We start from the raw sequence: 19,075 nt of genomic DNA on the forward strand, positions 1-19,075 counted from the left end.
TTTCTAGGTTAAAGAAAGACTCTGCTGGGTAGATATGCATCCCCTGTTGTATGTAATAAACTCACAATGCTATGCTCTAATGTAGCCATGTTGAACTCTGCTTCTGAAATTCAGTACTCTTGACTCCTGTAGCTTTTACTAAAGCCTAAATTTGCCTGGGAATGCTAAACAAACTTCAGCCTTTCCAATATCACAGGCAAGCAGTTCACATATATCTCTGGATCTCCGGATGACGTGGCTTGATCCACTTTTAGATCAGATGTTTCTCAGGCCACCTTGAGGTACAAGGTCCAGAAATTGTTTGGGAATTAATGCAGTTCCTGCTTCAATGTCATTTGTTCTTGTCATACCACTTCCGGTCTCCTTCAAAAAAGCAGAGAGAATGGGCTAGTCTGGAGTAAGGATGCTCTCCAGACCTGTCAAAGATGCTCAATAATATATCACAGAAACTACCTTAAATGAAGTAAGGGCATCAAGTATTAATTACTCCCTAGAGTGAATAGCAAACTAATATCGGCAAGCTCATAACTACCAGTTGTTCATAAATAAATTATAATCACCTGTCTAATCATACAATCAAGTGTTGTACAAATAGCATCTAGCACATTTATTACTTACCATTAATGCTGTATGTGATTGGGTTGTTAATACCCCTATCTCCATCAATTGCTGTTACAGTGATAATAACTGTGTTCTAAAAAAATATATATTTTGCCCATGTTAATTAAAGATCATGTTTAATAGTTTAATAACATTTAAATATTATTGTGATAAATTGATTTCTTGGCAATCTTACCACAGGTAAATTCTCTGGAATTCGAACATGGTAAACGGAGCTTAAGTACTCAGGGGGCCTATTTGGTATGTCAATCACATTTATGATCAATCTTGTAGTTGAATATTTTACTTCTGGTATGCCTTGATCCTGTTAAAAGAAAGAATTCAAGCTTTCAATTTCCACCATGCTAGGTGACCATTTAACTTTGAGTGAATTTTACAAGGAGTTCTCATCCCTTCTTAATAAATGTAGGGATAGTCTTGACTAAATGGCTCCTGAGACTAAACTTTTCATCCCCTGCTGAGAAATCTGATTAAAGAGAAAGGGCCAGTGACAAAGTAAAAACAGAGTAGAGAATACAGCATTAACCAAAAATGCAGGCGAGTACAAGCTTGGCACCTTCAAACCTTGTCAATGTGGGAAGAAGATAGGTATGTGGAGCGGAAAGTGAGGAGCTGTTTTGAACCCAACAAAGAACAAATTAACACAGCAAATGGATAATTTTCACCCTGCAAGTTACAACTTCAGTATACACATAAATGTCTGCTCCTATTACTTTTGGTTGGCTTGTTTGATTTGGAGGCAGAGTCGTGGATGCTGTGTCTTTCTTGTTTAGTTCTCAGGTTATTCTACTTCCTCTTCAAAATTAATAACAATTTAGTTTCAACTGAGACTGTTGGAGCACAACCCATTGAAAATGTAAATAAATGTTACTGCTTCTGTTACTTTTGCTTGGTCTGTTTCATTTGGAGGCAGAGTAGTGGATGCTGTGTCTTTCATGTTTAGTTCTTAGGTTATTCTATTTTCTCATCAAAATTAATAACTTAATTTAGTTTTGACCAAGACTGCTGAAGCACAACCCATTTAAAATGAAAATAATTTTTACAAAGGAAGCCTTGTTGACTTATTGGATAACCTGTCCCATTATCACTTACCACTGCCTTGACAAGAACTTGGTAAATGCTGGATTTTGCAAATTCCAGTTGACCTTTCAGGAAAACACTACCATTTTTGGATATTTCAAACAACTCCACATTATCTGAGGGTATAAACTGAGCAAAAACTGTTATGAGGATGTGTCAACCAAATATACTTCCTGTGTGTAAACTAATTCCTCCATATGTATATCAAAACTTTGAATAAATATGAAAGGAGGAAAGTTTAAATAGTTACCTCTAGAATTTCATATCTTACTGAACCATTATTCCCTCTATCAGAGTCGCTAGCAAATACTTTGAATATCTCTCTTCCCATTTTTTCATTCTGGTTCAAAAGAAAATAAGGGTCCTCTTAATAATATGTTTGTCAAAGCAATTTGGCAATTATTATGTCAGTTTTGACAACATATAATTGACTATAGTTCAAAGCTGCATGCTTAAAGGGTTAGAGTTTGGCATGTGAAGCTGGATACCTCTGCGACATCTGCTTGATATGGTAACCCTTTAAATGCTGGTGCATTGTCATTAACATCTTCAATGAAAATATGCAGCGTCTTTTTCACCTAAATGTGCAGAAAGAGGATCCATAATTAAATGGGAAACCAAATGAAAAATTACAAGATTTACCAAGTACCTGACTGAATCATATAATGTCTATCTTATTGTTCTTTGTCTTGATTCTTAACAAAAGAGAAACTAAAGTGTTATTACCATCCGAAGAAAAGTAATTTAATCATTTTTTTCATAATTCAACAAAAAATTCTCTACATTCAGTTTGCCAGTGTTGCAAGCAGGAGTCATGTTAGCACAGAAGAAACCCTTCATGACTGGATATCTTGGGATTCATTCGGGAATCCCTCTCAAGAGCACCTGGCCATCTATCATTGTTATAAATTCAGTCATCTGGAAGCTGCACTTGTGGGGTTACTTAAAACCCTTCAGAGACATCACTCAAACACGTCACAAAAATCACTCAACTCAAGCAAATTTCAATCAACTTGGAACAAAGACTTTGAGAGTGGATTCCCAGACTTGACAGAAAGGAATTGTGAATAAAACATCATTGCTTGTTATTGATGTTACCTACCAATGCATTTATTCCATCATCAACAGTCATGGTTATTCCAAAATGATCATTGCTCTTTGCATAGATCTGCAAAATAGAAGACTGCAGTTATGCAGATAAAAGACATAAAATGCATCAAATAATTAAAATATGTAAAATATTTTTAATGGATTGTCCAGTAAATATCTTTGCACTTCCTCTGTTTTCATTATTGGTGAAGCTATTAACACCACTAAAATTTGACTGGAGGAATATAAAATACATTACCTGTGTTGCAAATTTTATGTAAGTATGGGTTATTTTTAAATCTTGAAAACAACCCAGGGTGTATTTTGTGTAGCTGAAACGTCATCCTATTTCCATACTTTCATAGCAGTGTATGGTTTTAAAATCCTAGAATTGTAACAGCACAGGAGGAGATGATTCACCTGAGTGGGTCAATGCAGATTGTCTGTCCAGCAACCCATTTTACTATTCTTTCCCAATGACCTTGCAAATGTTTTCCATTTGGACTGAATGATTTGGCATCCACTGCATTTTTGGGAGCGCTTTCCTGATTATAGTTGCTCACTGCAGGTCTCTCACATCACCCTTGCTCTTTAGCCTATCACTTCAGAGCTGTCTCAAATGTTCCTTGATTTCCTGGCATATGGAAACAGTTTCCCTCTATTTTTCACTATCCAAATCCATCAGGATTTTATTCAATACTATCAAATCTCCTCACATTTTTTCTGTTCTTAGTATTTTTTTCTGTAATTCCTCTGGTGTATTCACATCCTTCCTAAATTATTGTATCCAGAATTCAGAGCAATGCTCTGGTTGTGATCTAACTAGTGCTTTATAAAACCTTCTTACCCCTTCTCTATTTATGACACTCAGGATGTTTTCTCAACATTCCTGCTAGCTTCAAAGACATGTATATATACGCCCAGTTCCCTCTGTGGCTTTGTCTAGATTTGTACTGGTTCAAACCACATTGCCTGTTTGGTTATCATGTCAAAATAGGCCATTGCTTTCTTCCCTGATTTAATTTCCACCCAACACATACATTTCCATTCAAGCTTTTCCTTGTACCTTTGACGTCTACTATTATCCCACTCACAGTTTATCACACTTTCCACCCTTTTGCCTCTGTGGATTTTGAAATATTACCAGTGAACATCCACACCCAAGTCATTAATATATACTCAAAAGGATGTGGTCCTAATACTGACCATTGGTCTATGGTCTACCATTCTCCAGCCTAAACCATTCTTCTTTCTGCCCTCTATCAATTTCTTACAAATACGGCCAAAGAGTCATTCATTTCATGGGCCTCAACTTTTCTAGGCAGGCTTTCATGTGGAACTTTGACTAAAACATTCCAAGCATCCACGTATTCGGCATCCACCATGTTCTCATCATTTTCTGCTTTGTTTTGAAAAACTCAATCAGGTTAGTCAAATGCAATATGTCTTTAGCAGTGCAAGTTTTCCTTGTATTAAATTCAGATATATCATAAACTTAATGATTTCTATTTTATTTACTTACTTATTTAGTAATAATAGATCTTTCTGGCCCAACAAGCATGTGCTGCCCAATTACACCCATGTGACTAATTAACCTACTAACCTGTATGTCTTTGGAATACAGGAGAAAACTAGAGGACCTGGAGAATACCCATGCGGTCATGGGGAGAACATACTTCTTACAGACAGTGGTAGGAATTGAACCCTGGTCGCTGGCATTGTAATAGCATTTCCCTAACTGCCTCTCCTTTTTTTGCACTACCTTACTTCCCATTTTTCTATTTTCTATTTATGATTTATAATTTAAATTTTTAATATTTACTAATTTTTACTATTTTCAATATTTAATATTTGTAATCCAGGGAGTGGGGAGCACAGAATCAAATATCGCTGTGATGATTGTACATTAGTATCAATTGTTTGGTGACAATAAAGTATAAAGTATAACTGCTACCTAATTATTGATTATGTTTCTTGATTATTGATTCCAAAGGCTTCTCAGCAAAAAAAAGTTCAACTGACTGGCAGGTAGTTGCTGAATTTGTCCCTGAGCATTCTTTGAACCGGATGTATAATATTTCCTATTTTTTCCCTTTACTGAAGTTTAAGTAGCCAGCAAGCTATTCTGCTTCATGTCAAAGTGCAATCCCCAAGACCTCTAAAGCAAATGTAAAATGGGTAATGCTGCACAAGTCTAAATTAAAGGTCCTGACTTCTGGACTGGTGAAGTTTGAAAAAACATAGGAAACGGTAGCAGAGTCAGAGTCAGAGTCAGATTTATTATCACTGACATGTGCCGGTGAGTTAATACACAAGTAGTGGTGAACAGAGCTCGAAAAGCAAAAATAAGCTTTGGAAAAAAAAATTTACAGCCCTCTTTAGTGCAAAATTAAAAGGATGCAGTTTTTCAAGTGTAAGTATTTTTAGAGATTTAAATGTCGTTTTTACTTTTATTTTGATCTTACTGTAGTGATTACAGTATAATTTACATAGCCTAATGCATTGCCATCTTTGAGAGTTTTTCAGTCTGAATGGTTGCTTGATTTACCTTCATGCTTGCCATGTTATTAGGTGCTATGAATCCAACGCAGGAGGTCCCAAACTGAAGCTGACATTGAGAAAAGGGAGGTATGTAGTCTAGAGCTAGCTAACACTTTGTGCGTAGGTACTTTAGAGGTCAGTGTCATTATTATCATTTTGTCACTGTGAGATTTGGCCCACTAGCTTTACTTTCAAATTCTTGGAACTTCAGAGTGGTGGCCGAGTTATGAATGTTGAATGAACCATCTGCGTTGGTATGCTAACTAGGTCTTCAAGTTTAACGTTTATTGCTGGGAACATTTTACCATATGTGATTTGTTACAACCAAGCACTAAGATCAAACCCTTTGCTATGACATATTTCTTAACATTTTTGTTAGTCAGAGAATTTCTTATAGTTTCATATCCTGCCAAAACAAACAATATATCTATGAGATAATTTAATGTATATATTATTTCAAGATAATTATTTAAAGATGAAATTAGGCACAAGGATTCTTAGCAAGGAGAAACAATCAATGAGGGGGTTCTATAGACTTTTCAAAAATGGTAATGATCCTGCATTTCAGAAATTGTTGACCATACACCTACAAAAAGGATTTTAAGTTTCTTTTGAGTGTTCTATTTTAAACTCAAGATGAATTAGTGCTGCTTTGCAAGGTGGGACATTTATGTAGTACGGAGAAAACTCTCAGTTCAGTCTACCTCAGTACTGAACTGATTCTGTTTCTGAGACTGAGGAGAGCTGGACTTTGCACATCCACACTTACGCCATTCCAAAGATGCACAGCAGTGAGCATTCTGACCAGCTGCGTCACTGCTTGGTACGGAAACTGCACTGCAGCAGACTGGAAAGCTCCACAACAGGTCGTCAAAACTACCTACTGCATCATAGGCACCAGCCTACTTACTATCGACGACTTGTCTACAGAAAGGTGCTGGAAAAGGGCCAGTAATATCATGAATACTACCCAGCTTGCTCCAGGACTGTTTGATCCACTTTCATCAGGGAGGAGGCTATGCGGCATTGACACCAGGATCACCAGACTCAAAAACAGGTACTTTCCCCAAGCAGTAAGACTGATCAATGCCTCCCTACACTAATTCCACCACTACTTTATTATTTCCTGTCAGTCACCTTATGTACAGCCTGGAGACACTTTATAGACATACAATCAATCTATGTATATGAGCTAACTTGTGTTTTTCTATGTATTGTTTTTTTATTATTATTGGGTTTTTTTAATCTTTTTTTGTGCTGCATTGATTTCAGAGTAACTATTATTGTGTTCTCGTTTACATTTGTGTACAGCAAATGGCATTAAAGAATCTTGAAATCCACAGCTTATGGACTCACTTTCAAGAACACGACAACATATATTCTCGATATTATTTATTTAGTACTTTTTTTTTGTATTTGCACAGTTTGTCCTCGTATGCACATTGGTTGGTTCTCAGTCTTTGTGTGGAGTTTTACACTGAATCTATAATTTCTTTGTTCTGCTGTGAATGCCTGCAAGAAAATAAATCTCAGGGTAGTGTATGGTGACATATATATTAAGGGATTAAGGGAGCTAGGGCTTTACTCTTTGGAGAGAAGGAGGATGAGAGGAGACATGATAGAGGTGTACAAGATGATAGCCAGCGCCTCTTCCCCAGGGCACCACTGCTCAATACAAGAGGACATGGCTTTAAGGTAAGGGATGGGAAGTTCAAGGGGGATATTAGAGGAAGGTTTTTTACTCAGAGTGGTTGGTGCGTGGAATGCACTGCCTGAGTCAGTGGTGGAGGCAGATACACTAGTGAAGTTTAAGAGACTTCTAGACAGGTATATGGAGGAATTTAAGGTGGGGGCTTATATGTGAGGCAGGGTCTGAGGGTCGGCACAACATTGTGGGCCAAAGGGCCTGTACTGTGCTGTACTGTTCTATGTTCTATGTTCTATATACTTTGATAATAAATTTACTTTGAACTTTGAAAAGTCAGAAGCCAATACTCAAGATAATCAAGGAATCACTGAAATGCATTTTAATACTCATCATTCAATGGAAGCTGAGGTGAGGAGAGACGAGGATTAAAATCAGCAGAATAGCAACACATAGGTTGCTCATCAAACTTTTATCAATTTCAGTTCCTTTCCTCTCCTCTGCCCTCCCAAAGGCTGGTCTAAATTGTATGGATCAGCCCTGATAAAATCATCAGGGGAAAATAGTTCTGTGCATTTGGAGTCTACATACGGTACAAGTTGTAGCTTGTTTTCTGTTGGGCTTGATATACATTTGCTAATTTTGATGAACAATTAAACATGAGTAAGAAGTGGATGATCCAAGTGCAAATAGACAATTAGTTTCTACTTTCTGCACTTCCAGTGCTGCACGATTTGGGGTACAGGAGCACCTGCTATGGTTGAAGGCTACTGCTGCTATGTTATAGATTGTGGGAGTTCCCTGCTCGAGTTCCTCCCAGATTCAAATTCAAATTCATTTATTTACCACATGTGCATTGAAACATACATTGAGGTATCCCAGGCCAGATCACAGTCAGCTGCTTCATCAATGAACTTCCGTTCACCAAAAGATCAGGAATGGGGACACTTGCTGAGGATTGGACAATGTTCAAATATATTTGCAAGTCAACAAATGAACCGCACGTATGGGAAATGGAATGATAGTGGGGAGAGGAATGTACCATTCCTACCACAGAACTGCCAGCAAATGACCAACTTCAACGAATAAGAGTCTAACCAGCTACACTTGACATTCAGTGATGGTTCTGTTGCTGAGTCCCCTGCCATTAGCTGATATTCACTGAGACCAGACACAAACACAATGGTAACAAGGGCTAGTCAGAGGCTGGGTATCATCTTTCTTCCACAAACAAGGCAGGAGTCAGAAACACTCTCTTGAAGATTTAAAGGACCGAAGAGTCTTGGCCCAAAACGTCAACTGCAATTTTTTTCCATACATGCTACCTAGCCTGCAAAGTTCCTGCGATCTGGAGACAAGTGTTCCATCACAGGGACTGAGGGAAGTGTGTTTGACCTGAATAAGAATAAACTTTGAGGAAGTGATATTATCAGAGATGGAAGGCTACGCAGCATAACAACAATTCATGTTGCTGCCTCACAGTTCCAAGCACTCAGTTTCAATCCTGACCCCAGGCACTGTCTATATGGAGCTTGCATTTTCTTTTAAATCTTTTTATTGAATTAGTACACAAAAGGTAAACCATATAGGCACTGATACACAGTTGCAATATAACTTTACAAGAGATATTAATACACAAAAGGAAGTTAGTACAAACAGTGCAGTTTAGATATAAAATAACCAGGTAATACAATAGTATACTAATTTTCAAATATGTCAATAAGAAAAAAAAACCAAAAAAACCCCCACCGTGCAACTAAACTAAAAAAAAAAGCAAAGCAGAGCAATGGGCTAACTAGGTATCAAGTAGAGTTAAACAACTTAAAACAATCACGTCCTCAAACCCGACCTCCATTAAAAACAGTTAAAAAGCAAGAAGGGAATGTAAATATGGCCAGAGAAAGAAAAAAAAAGTTACATTAAATGAAAATGTTGAATAAAAGATCTCCAAGTCTGTTCAAATTTAACTGAAGAATCATAAAGATTACTTCTAATTTTCTCCAGATTTAAACATAGTATCGTCCGGGAAAACCAAAAGAATGTATTTGGAGCATTAATCTCCTTCCAATGTTGTAAAATACATCTTTTCGCCTTTAAAGTAAGAAATGCAATCATTCTACGGGCTGAAGGGGAAAGATTACTGGAAATTTTAGGTAATCCAAAGATAGCAGTAATAGGGTGAGGAGAGATATCTATATTCAATACATTTGAAATAATATTAAAAATATCTTTCCAAAAAATTTCCAGAGTAGGACAGGCCCAAAACATATGAGTTAAGGAAGCTATCTCCCCATGACATCTGTCACACAAAGGGTTAATATGAGAATTAAAAATGAGCTAATTTATCTTTAGACATATATGCTCTATGGACAACTTTAAATTGAATTAGGGAGTGTTTAGAACAGATAGAGGAAGTATTAACTAGTTGTAAAATGAGCTTGCATTTTCTGTCAACGATCATGTTAGGTTTCTCTCAAATCCGAAAAATTCGTTGGTAATTTAACTGGCTACTATAAATTATCCCTCAATGCTTGTGTTCAATGTGAAAAAAATATATAATAGTCATCTCCGTTGCCACATAACAATATTTAAAAATTGTGATTTAGTAAAAAGAACACACAAACCTCTCTGTCAATGGCTTCTTTAATAGTTACGTCGCCACTGGTGCTGTCCACTGTAAAGTAAACTGATGCTAATTCTCCCTCCAACCCATACAAAAGTAGGTCACCATCTTTATCTTCAGCAGCTATCCGAAAAACAGACGAACCTAAAGTGGGAATATGAAAGGACAATATGTAGATATGAAAATATTGGCGACCAGTTAGTGAAGATAGATGGAATGAAGGGCTGAAGAGGAGGAAGTTAGCAGATTTCTAAATCAGCACAATGAAAAGGAAGTGATCAAAGAAGAAGAGAGTTGATGTCAAATGATAAAGTATGAATCTGTGTAAGAATGAATGACTAAAAAGTGTGTTCCTATTTGTTTCCTTTTTGTTTACGTCTTGGTAACAAGTTCAATGTTATAGTAGGATGAATCAACAAAGACCCAACATTTCATGGCCCTACCAGGTTTCTGGATACTGACTCTCCAGTCACCTGCTGGATTAGATAGATTATATTAGAACTATTTCTCACATGCACATAGGAACATCAAAACATAAAGTCAGTTTGGGTCCAACACAGTCTGAGGATTGTTATGGGTGCAGCCACAAGTGTCACCGTGCTTCTAAAATATAGCACCCCCGCAACTTACTCCGTGCATCTTTGGAATGTGGGAGGAAACTGGAGCACCTGGAAGAAACCCATGTGGTCATGGGGAGAACGTACAAACTCCTTACAGACAGTGGTGGGAATCAAGCCCTGATTGGTGATTACTGGCATTGTAAAGCGATTGCGCTAACCACTATAATACCTTGTTGTGCTAAGCTGCACCTAATTTATGCAGATGCACTGGCAAAAATTCCTTGTCCTAGTCCTACAGTGTGGAAACAAGCTTTTAGAATCTCAGAATCATAAGGTTCAGATATGGGCCTTTTCAGACTGGCAATCTACGTAGACTGAAACGCCTGTCTACAGTAATCCCATGTGCCTGCATTAGGCTCATATCCCTGATTTCCTCTCTAAGTACCTGTCTAAATGTCCGTTAAATATTCAGCACAGAAAGTCCACACCAACTATCAAGAACCCATCTGCACCGATTCCTTGTTTTTACCAGTCTTCCGAACATCAGGGACAGTTTACAGTGGCAAACTAACCCAAACATTTTTAATTTGTGGGCTGATGTCCAAGTGGACATCAGGAGAACCGGTGTATTTAGCAAAGATCAGGGCTGAACCCAGAGGAGGTGAAGCTGTGAGACAGCAACACTATTAGCTGTGCCCCGTGCCAAAATTTTGAATGTTTATTATTGTCTTTTATAGAAACACTTCAAAACCTCCAAAAACTATTAAGAGAAAACCAACCATTACTTTTTTTTTGGTAAGTTAAAAACTAACCAAAAAAAAACCCAAAAAGTAATTCAAGATTTTAAAATAAACTCCATTAATTAAAAATATTAAATCATTAAACTTTTCTAAATTGCTCCCAGCCTTAGCTCTCCATTGAAATGAATAAGGTCATTATTCCTTTGCCAGTTTAACCTGGGGCATGGTTGGTGGCCATTTCCCTTGGTGAAGGTTCTAAGAAACTCCAGGAAGCTGCACTCCACCACAGGAATTGAGGGTGAGGCCAATTGCCAAACATACTTGGCAAAATGCCCACAAATATTGGCCAGGGTATTTGGCTGTCTGCATTCAGGTGAGATTCCTGAATTTCCGAGTACTTATGATAGGAACTGCTGCAGAGCTTGCAACAATTCTCAGGAAAATACAGGGCAGCAGTGATGACTTTTCATTGATTCATTTTTCAAGATTTGTTCATTTTTGTCAAGGCTGGCATTTATTAACCATGCCTAAATGCCCCTGAGAATGTGGCTGGTCAGCCACATTCTACACCACTACACGCCTTCTGGCAAAAGTCAGCAAGATCATTATTGACTAGAGGAGGAAGAAGCCAGAGGTTTGTGAGCCTGGATTTTGGAGGAGGAGAGGTTCAGAAACTTTGAACCTTGGTGTTATCATATCAGATGGTTTGTCCTGGATGGCACCCAAGTGTCATCATGAAGGAGGCAAAACAGTGCTTTAATTTTCATAGGTCTGCATAGATTCAGCATTTCATCTAATACTTTAACAAACTTCTCTGGATGCACAGTGGAGAGTATCCTGACTGGTTGCATCACGGACTGGTATGGGAACTCAATGCCCAGGTATGGATTAGTTTACAGAAAATGGTGGATACATTTCAGTCCATCACAGCCAAAGCCCTCCCAAACATTGAGCATATTTAAAAGGAGCACTGCCAAAAGAAAGTAGCATCCATCTTCAAGGACCCCTATGAGCCAGGCCAAGCTCTTTTCTCGCTACTACCTTCTGGCAAGAAGTACAGGAGCTTTAGGTCTCATTTCACCAGGTTCAGGAACAATTATTTCCCTTCAACCATCAGACTCCTGAACCAACATGGATTAACTTCACTCACCTCAATCTGAACTGATTCTACAACCTTCAGATTCACTTTCAAGAACACTACGTTATTTTTTACAGGCACAATTTGTCTTCTTTTGCACATTGGTTGTTTGTCAGTCTTTGTTTATGCATAGTTTTTCGTAAATTCTAGAATTTTAAGGTGCTTGGGAGTAGGTATAGAGGGGATGTCAGGGGTAATTTTTTCGCACAGAGAGTGGTGGGTGCGTGGAATGCACTGTCGATGATGGTGGTGGAGGCGGACACAATAGGGTCTTTTAAGAGACTCTTAGGTACTTGGAGCTTAGAAAAATAGAGGGTTTGGAGGCAGGGAAATTCTAGGCAGTTTTTAGAGTAGGTTACATGGTCAGCACAACATTGTGGGCCAAAGGGCCTGTAATGTGCTGTAGATTTCTATGTTCTATGTTTTGTGTTCTATATTTCTTTATTTTCCTGTAAGTGCTTGCAGGAAAATGAATCTCAAGGTATAGTGACATATATGTACTTTGAATATAAATTCATTTTCATTTTGACACAACATAGCTGGGTCAACAGTTCCAGGATTTTGACCCAGGGATAACAATATAATATTTTCAAGTTAAGATGTGCATATTGCAGAGGAATTCCTAAACATAGAACTAATTGAGAGAAAAACAAGGGATGCATGTAAACTTCATTTTTACTTTTAGTGAGGAGTACATTTATGGCAAGCTGGCTTGATGACGTATTCTATTCACGTACTTTTACATGTACCCCGCAATTATTTATGTAAACAATAATGAATGCTTAATCAAACAATATATTTACAATATTATTCAAGTATTACTGAAATATTAAACACAACGGACCTCACCCGTGATTTCCACAAAATAGATATTTTGAAATTCATTTTGGCATTTTTATGTGCTAACAAATCTGAAACCACTCTCCAGCAACACACACAAAATGCTAGAGGAACTCAGCAGGTCAGACAGCAGCTATGGAGGGGAATAAAATAGGGAGATAGTTCTTCAGTTGTGTACCCAAAGATTCCCTGACACATGATTAATTATAATTGAAGAGTGTCTGGAAAGGCAATGAGGATGTCAAACCTGTTGAGTGTGTACAACTACATATCAATTAAAATAAAGGCACCCATGTTAAAGGCTTTAACTGGTGTATTCCCATAACAGTGAGAGAGAGCAATCAATTCGTATGCGTAGACAACAGATCAATGTGCATAGTAAATTATCAGTCCATACGTAGTGCTAAGGACAGTCATGCTCTAAAAGAAATAGATCCATACATTACCCTCCCCCCCTTTAGATTAGTGTAACATAAAACTATATATGTAACAAAACGTTCAATTCTCCTTTCACAAACCATATTCAAGTAAACATGCTTTCACAATAACAGTCCATAACTAACTTCACTATCACTAAAACTTCAGTCTTTTGGGTTGGACTCTGTTTCTTTCAGGATAGTGCCTTTGGAACCTGTGGAGTGGCATCAGCTTTGGCAGCCTCTTGTCAAAGATAACTTTCTCAGTTGTAGGTGTCACGTTGCTGTTGGGGACATGATCATCACTGAGAAGTGGGTCCGGTGGCTGTAACGTGTCCCTCACATTGGATGCAGTCGGCTCAGGCGTGTTCTTTGACTGAGCAGCCGGTATCTGGTCCACATGATGTCTCCGTGTATAATCTCCGACATCCTCTGTGCATATCAGTGGTCCAGTTCTTGTGACTATCCTTCCGGGGATCCACTTGTCTTCTCAGTTATCTCACGCTAGGACTTCCTGCCCAACCTCAAAGCTCCTTCCTGATTCACTTGACAACTGGCTGAACTGTTTACCCTGCACTTCCCGCCACAGATCTGGTTTCAGGAGGTCTATGAGAGATCGCAGGTTCCTGTTCATCTACAGGATTGCAGGTGTTTGATTTGTCGTTGCAAAAACAGAGTTCCGATAAACAAAAAGGAAGTTGTCCACCTTGTGCTGAAGAGAAATGTCCTCCTTGTCCATCACTTCAATGGACTTCTTGAATGCTTGGATTAATCTTTCAGCTAACCCATTCCTTGCTGGGTGGTGAGTAACTGACTTGAAATGTTTGAAGCCATTTTTCTTCATGAATAGTCTGAACTCTTCTGATGTGTCCATTGTCACTCAATTTGTTCAGGTAAGCCATTTCTGGCAAAGATAATCCTCAGAGAGGAAACAGTCCTTTCTGAGGTGGTTGACTTCATTGGTATTACCTCCGGCCACTTCAAATGAGCGTCCACAGCAATCAGAAACATGGAGTCCATGAATGGCCCAGCCACGTCAATACGCATTCCTTGCCGTGGTGAAGACGGACACTCCCACGGGTTTAACGGTGCCTATGGGGATGCTAAGCACTTTGCCGAGGTTCTGGAGGTGCTCTTCATCATTCTTGCCAGTAACGATGATGTCATCAAGGTAATATTGTATTCCTGGGATATCTTGGAGCACTTGGACCATTGCCCTTTGCCAAATCACTGGAGCTGATGTGACACCAAAGACAAGATGATTATACTGGAACAGTCCCTTGTGAGTGTTGATTGTGAGAAACTTCCTGTTTGACTCCTCAATCTCCATTTGCAGACAAGCTTGAGGTAAGTCAATTTTTGAAAACCTCTCCCCACCTGCCAAAGATGCAAATATGTCTTCTATTTGTGGCAGGAATACTGTACAGTATGCATCACAGGATTGATTCTCACTTTGAAGTCCCCATGTATGTGAACAGCTCTGGCCTTCCCTTTCTTGATCACTGGGCCCTCTACTTTTTAATACGTAAACCTCTCCCTGCTGTGTTTGGCCTCCATATATCACACTTACTTTCAGTTTGCCTTTGGGGGACACTTTTTCACCTGTGTAAGTCTTTAGCATCTCCAAATTCTTTTCTAATAGTAGCTTAGAACACAGTCTGTTGTGGTCAGCCTCTGAAACTATAGACAAAGCTGGCCCTGTATCCAGGTCCATTTTCAGTTTTACACCAGACACATCTATTGTGATCCGCTTCAGTAATGCTATGCAGTTCCAGGCGTAACAGCTCCCCTTTGTCAGACTTTGTGTTGTCTGATTCAGTTGAACATTGGGTCACTTTATGCAGTTGTTTGGTTTAATGTTGAAAATTTTCTTTCTGTGTGGTTGTGCTTTTCTCTTTGGCTGTGTTTTTTTTTGTCTGACTTGCACACTCTCTCTATGTGGCCTTGTCTGTGGCATTTTCTGCAAATTTTTTCTTTGAACCAACAGTCATTTGCATCATAGGATTATTTGCCACATCAATAACATTTTTGACTTTTTGCAGCATTCCGGGACATATTGTGTATTTAACATTCTAAGCTCTGTTTCTGTAGTTCTCCTGCATCCTTTGCTGCAGTCTCTAATGATATTGCAATGGTCAATGCCCGTTCTAAGGCTAGACTCCTTCTGCCAGTAGCTTCTTTTGAGTGCTTTGACTATGCATGCCACATACAAGCCTGTCCCTTAACGCATCAGAAATTCCATCTCTAAAGTCACAGTATTTGGAAAGTTTGCACAGTTCAGGAATGCTTTCTTTTGTTAAATCTAAATCTCTCAGCTATTACTAGTGGTTTAGGACTCAAGTGATTTTGTAAAATTGTAACAGTCGAACATCTTGCTTGCTGGCTTTTCAGGAGTTACAAAGCTGTGTAAAAGCTTGTACATTTAGCACCCATTATGCTAAGATGAGGCTATCTTTTCCTCATTCTCATTGTTTGTGTTACAATACAGTTCAACCCTCTCAATTTACAAATTCCCAGTCCTCATTAGCGCTAACAAACTCGTCAACTTTCCCGACTAAAGCCATCGTCACGTTATGTTTACTTTAACTTCGTTAGTTGGGCATCTCTCATTGTGTACTATGCAGTTACTCATGCACTCTTTGATAGTGTCAGTGTTAGCGTTAGGCCTTCTCTGTACAGTACTGATTAACTCTTTCCTCTCGCTGTCTCTCTCCGAAGTCTATTGGTGCCATAGCCGATATTCACTGACTTTTAAGTTTGTACTCATTATCAGTTTGTTGTGGCTATACAACTACATATCAACTAAAATAAAAGCACACACGCAGGAGGTGGCTTTAACTGGTGTACAGTATTGTTATTGCAGCAGGAGAGAGAGAGAACAAGAGAGAGAGAGCGAGAGAGAGAGAGAGAGAGAGAGCAGTGCACAAGTGTAGACAACAGATCAGTGTACATAGGTTAGTTATCAGTCTATACATAAAGATAAGGGGAGTCATTGCTCTAAAATAAATAGATCCATACATTACAAAGTCTCTTTGATAGGAGCATGTGAAGGCCAAGCAATAAAGGACTACAGAATCCCCAGATTAACCCACGCAAGCACCTCCAGCACACTCTGCAGGTCCCAGTGGATTGCATCTTTCACTTCAGAACTCCCAAATTAAGAGTAGGAGCAAGACATCTTCAAAACCCTCAGGATAGATCAAGAACTGGACAGCAGCAGTTACATTTCTAGAACTTTAATCAACTTAAATTTACCTTTTGGTGCATTTTCAGTCACACGTACGACAGTCATGTTTGCCATAAATGTCGGAGCCAGATTTCGTGACCAAATTAAAACAGACTTTTCTGTAAAACAGTTAAAACTCTATTTAAAACAGATGAATTCATCTTTGATACACTATAAAAGTGTTGCATTGATACACTATAAAAGTGTTGCATAGCATTGCTGAAAGATTTCAGATGAGGGTTAACATGTGAGCCTTCTGAATGTTTCCCTGTCCACCTGACACTGTTTTGGATTGGATAGTTTCAAAATGGCTAGTATCCAAATATGATGTGTTGGCCATTGCATATGCACTGAAAATCAACTGGCATTGTTTTTCACTTTTAACTTTCTCCCCTCTCAAACACGAGTCACACGGAAGGAATAGGTGACTTTGGATCTTTGGTTTTCATTTATTAATAAAATGCACTGTAAACTGGCTGAGAAAAGCATTTATTGCCCGTCCCTTACTTCTCTTGAAAAGGTGGCATTGAACCACTTTTTTGAAATCGTGTAGTCTTTCCGATGAAGACAATGATATTGAGTTGTAGATGTTCAAACACAGTGATAATGAAGAAACAATGACACATTTCTAAGTCAAGATTGGCATAATGCTCAGCACAGACATCATAGGCTGAACGGCCAGTTCCTGTGCTGTACTGTTCTATGTTTTATAAATTGCTGAAATATACCCAATTTTGTAGATGTTCATGATGCTGCTCCTCGTTTTTCTACATGTCGCACTAAAATTAGTATCCCAGCTTGATGGCAGTTGCAGACTGTGGGGAATATGGCGGCCTATGAGATTACAGAGGATGGAGGGATCCCATTCAGGGGGTACCCTGAGTGGTGGTTGCTGCTACTAGTGTTAAAATGAACAGATACATTTGCAGTAAATAGTTTGACGTGAACATTTCCAAATAGATTCAATTCTTCTATTTAGCTGTTGTACAACCAAGGTAGCAGCTTCTCCTTCGGGTTTGCCCAGCTCACTGACGCTACTAAACCACGCTTGCTGATGGACTTTAAAGCTCCCCATCTTTAGTATGTTCTGTGCCCTTGCTACATTTAGTGCGTCTTCCAACTTGTGTTCAACAAGGAGGAAAGCAGATTCATCACCTGAGGTATCATGGCATGTAGATTTATGAAAAGAACCAGAAGGTGAAAGAAACAGGAGCAGTCATAGGCCATTCAGCGCTTTGTCTCTGCTTAGTCATTCAACAAAGTTATCCTGATCCTCAAACTCCGTATTCTTGCCCTGTTCCCTTAACCCTTGATTCTTTTCATATCTAGAAATCTATCAGTCTCTGCTTATTCTAAAAATTCACCATTCACCGTGTGAAGAAATTTCTCCTCATCTCAATCCTAATGGCATATTCTTTATATTAATATTATGACACCTCATCCAATTAAAACATCCTGCCTGTATGCAACCTGTTGAATCTTATAGAATATATCGCATTTCAATGAGATCTCCTCTCATTCTTCTCAATTCTAGGAGACAGAGACTACTCAATCCCTCCTTGTTTGACAAGCTCAAGAATGAATCTGGTTTCCTTTTTCCATTTTTGATCTGATGGCATGTGTCATTATAGGCTTTCAAGTCAAGTTGAAGACACCTAGGGCTTTTCCTTCTCTGACTGCCTCCCACAGTATAAACCTATCATAACAAAAGCACATCTGCCTCCCCAAATGAAACTTCAAGTACATGGGATACTCTGTGTTTATGATGGATGCTTCCACCACCTAAGCGTTGGTAAGCTGACACATAGTTAAAATCACTTACGTGAAATAAGAATGAAGCAGATTGCAGTAAAATACTGAAGAATTTTTCTTTGTTCAGCCACCATTTTTGAAAGTTTTGTTAAAAATGAACACCTGTAAAAAGGATACAATCTTCAATATTGCCATTAAACATTACTGTCAACTATATGCATACACAGTAAATTTAACTCGTGCATTTTCTCATTATTTCTCACTAAAACATACATCAGAAATTCCTTGGAATGTGAATATTATTTTCCCCGAATATAATCAGAGAATTATTGATTTCTTTTGGCACAGAATGCCATTTGAGCCACTGTGTCTAGGCTGCTTAGGAAGGAGATACCCAGCCTCATCCATTTTTCAGCTCTTGATTCAGTCAATGACCTTCAAACATACATCCAGGAACTTTTTAAGTTGATAAGGATTCTGTCTCTACCAAACACTTAGCAGCCTCTGAGTATATACATATTTCTTCAACTCCTCTCTGTTCCTTCTACTAATTACTCTAAATCTATGAATCTGGTTTTCAACCCCTCTGCTAAGGGAAAAGGATTGAATAAATAATACCTTCCTATATATTCAATCTGGATGCCTCAGAATTTCATACAGATAAGTCTTCATACAACTCCCACTTTCCAAAGGAAAACAAACGCAGTTTATTCAATCTTGACTCATAGTGTAAGTTTTTCTGAAACTGGCAACACTCTTGAGAATCTCCTTTGACCCTTACAGTGCAATCACATCTTTCCTATC

General features: G+C 38.5%; 1 protein-coding gene across 1 annotated transcript in view; it reads right to left on the minus strand.

Annotated features, from left to right (window-relative positions):
* LOC134347175 (cadherin-related family member 2-like) overlaps positions 1–18,405 on the minus strand; it is a 129,969-nt gene extending 111,564 nt beyond the window's left edge. The window contains exons 1-9 of the mRNA XM_063049413.1: positions 18,342–18,405; positions 16,549–16,638; positions 9,601–9,743; positions 2,804–2,869; positions 2,190–2,279; positions 1,952–2,041; positions 1,714–1,830; positions 797–925; positions 619–694 (exon numbers count right to left, since the gene is read on the minus strand). Of these exons, the coding sequence (XP_062905483.1) occupies positions 619–694; positions 797–925; positions 1,714–1,830; positions 1,952–2,041; positions 2,190–2,279; positions 2,804–2,869; positions 9,601–9,743; positions 16,549–16,638; positions 18,342–18,405 (865 nt within the window). The remainder of the gene's footprint in view (positions 1–618; positions 695–796; positions 926–1,713; positions 1,831–1,951; positions 2,042–2,189; positions 2,280–2,803; positions 2,870–9,600; positions 9,744–16,548; positions 16,639–18,341) is intronic.
* Between the last annotated feature and the right edge of the window lie 670 nt (positions 18,406–19,075).

Source organism: Mobula hypostoma, chromosome 5 (assembly GCF_963921235.1).
Source record: "Mobula hypostoma chromosome 5, sMobHyp1.1, whole genome shotgun sequence".
Taxonomy (NCBI): Eukaryota; Metazoa; Chordata; class Chondrichthyes; order Myliobatiformes; family Myliobatidae; genus Mobula; species Mobula hypostoma.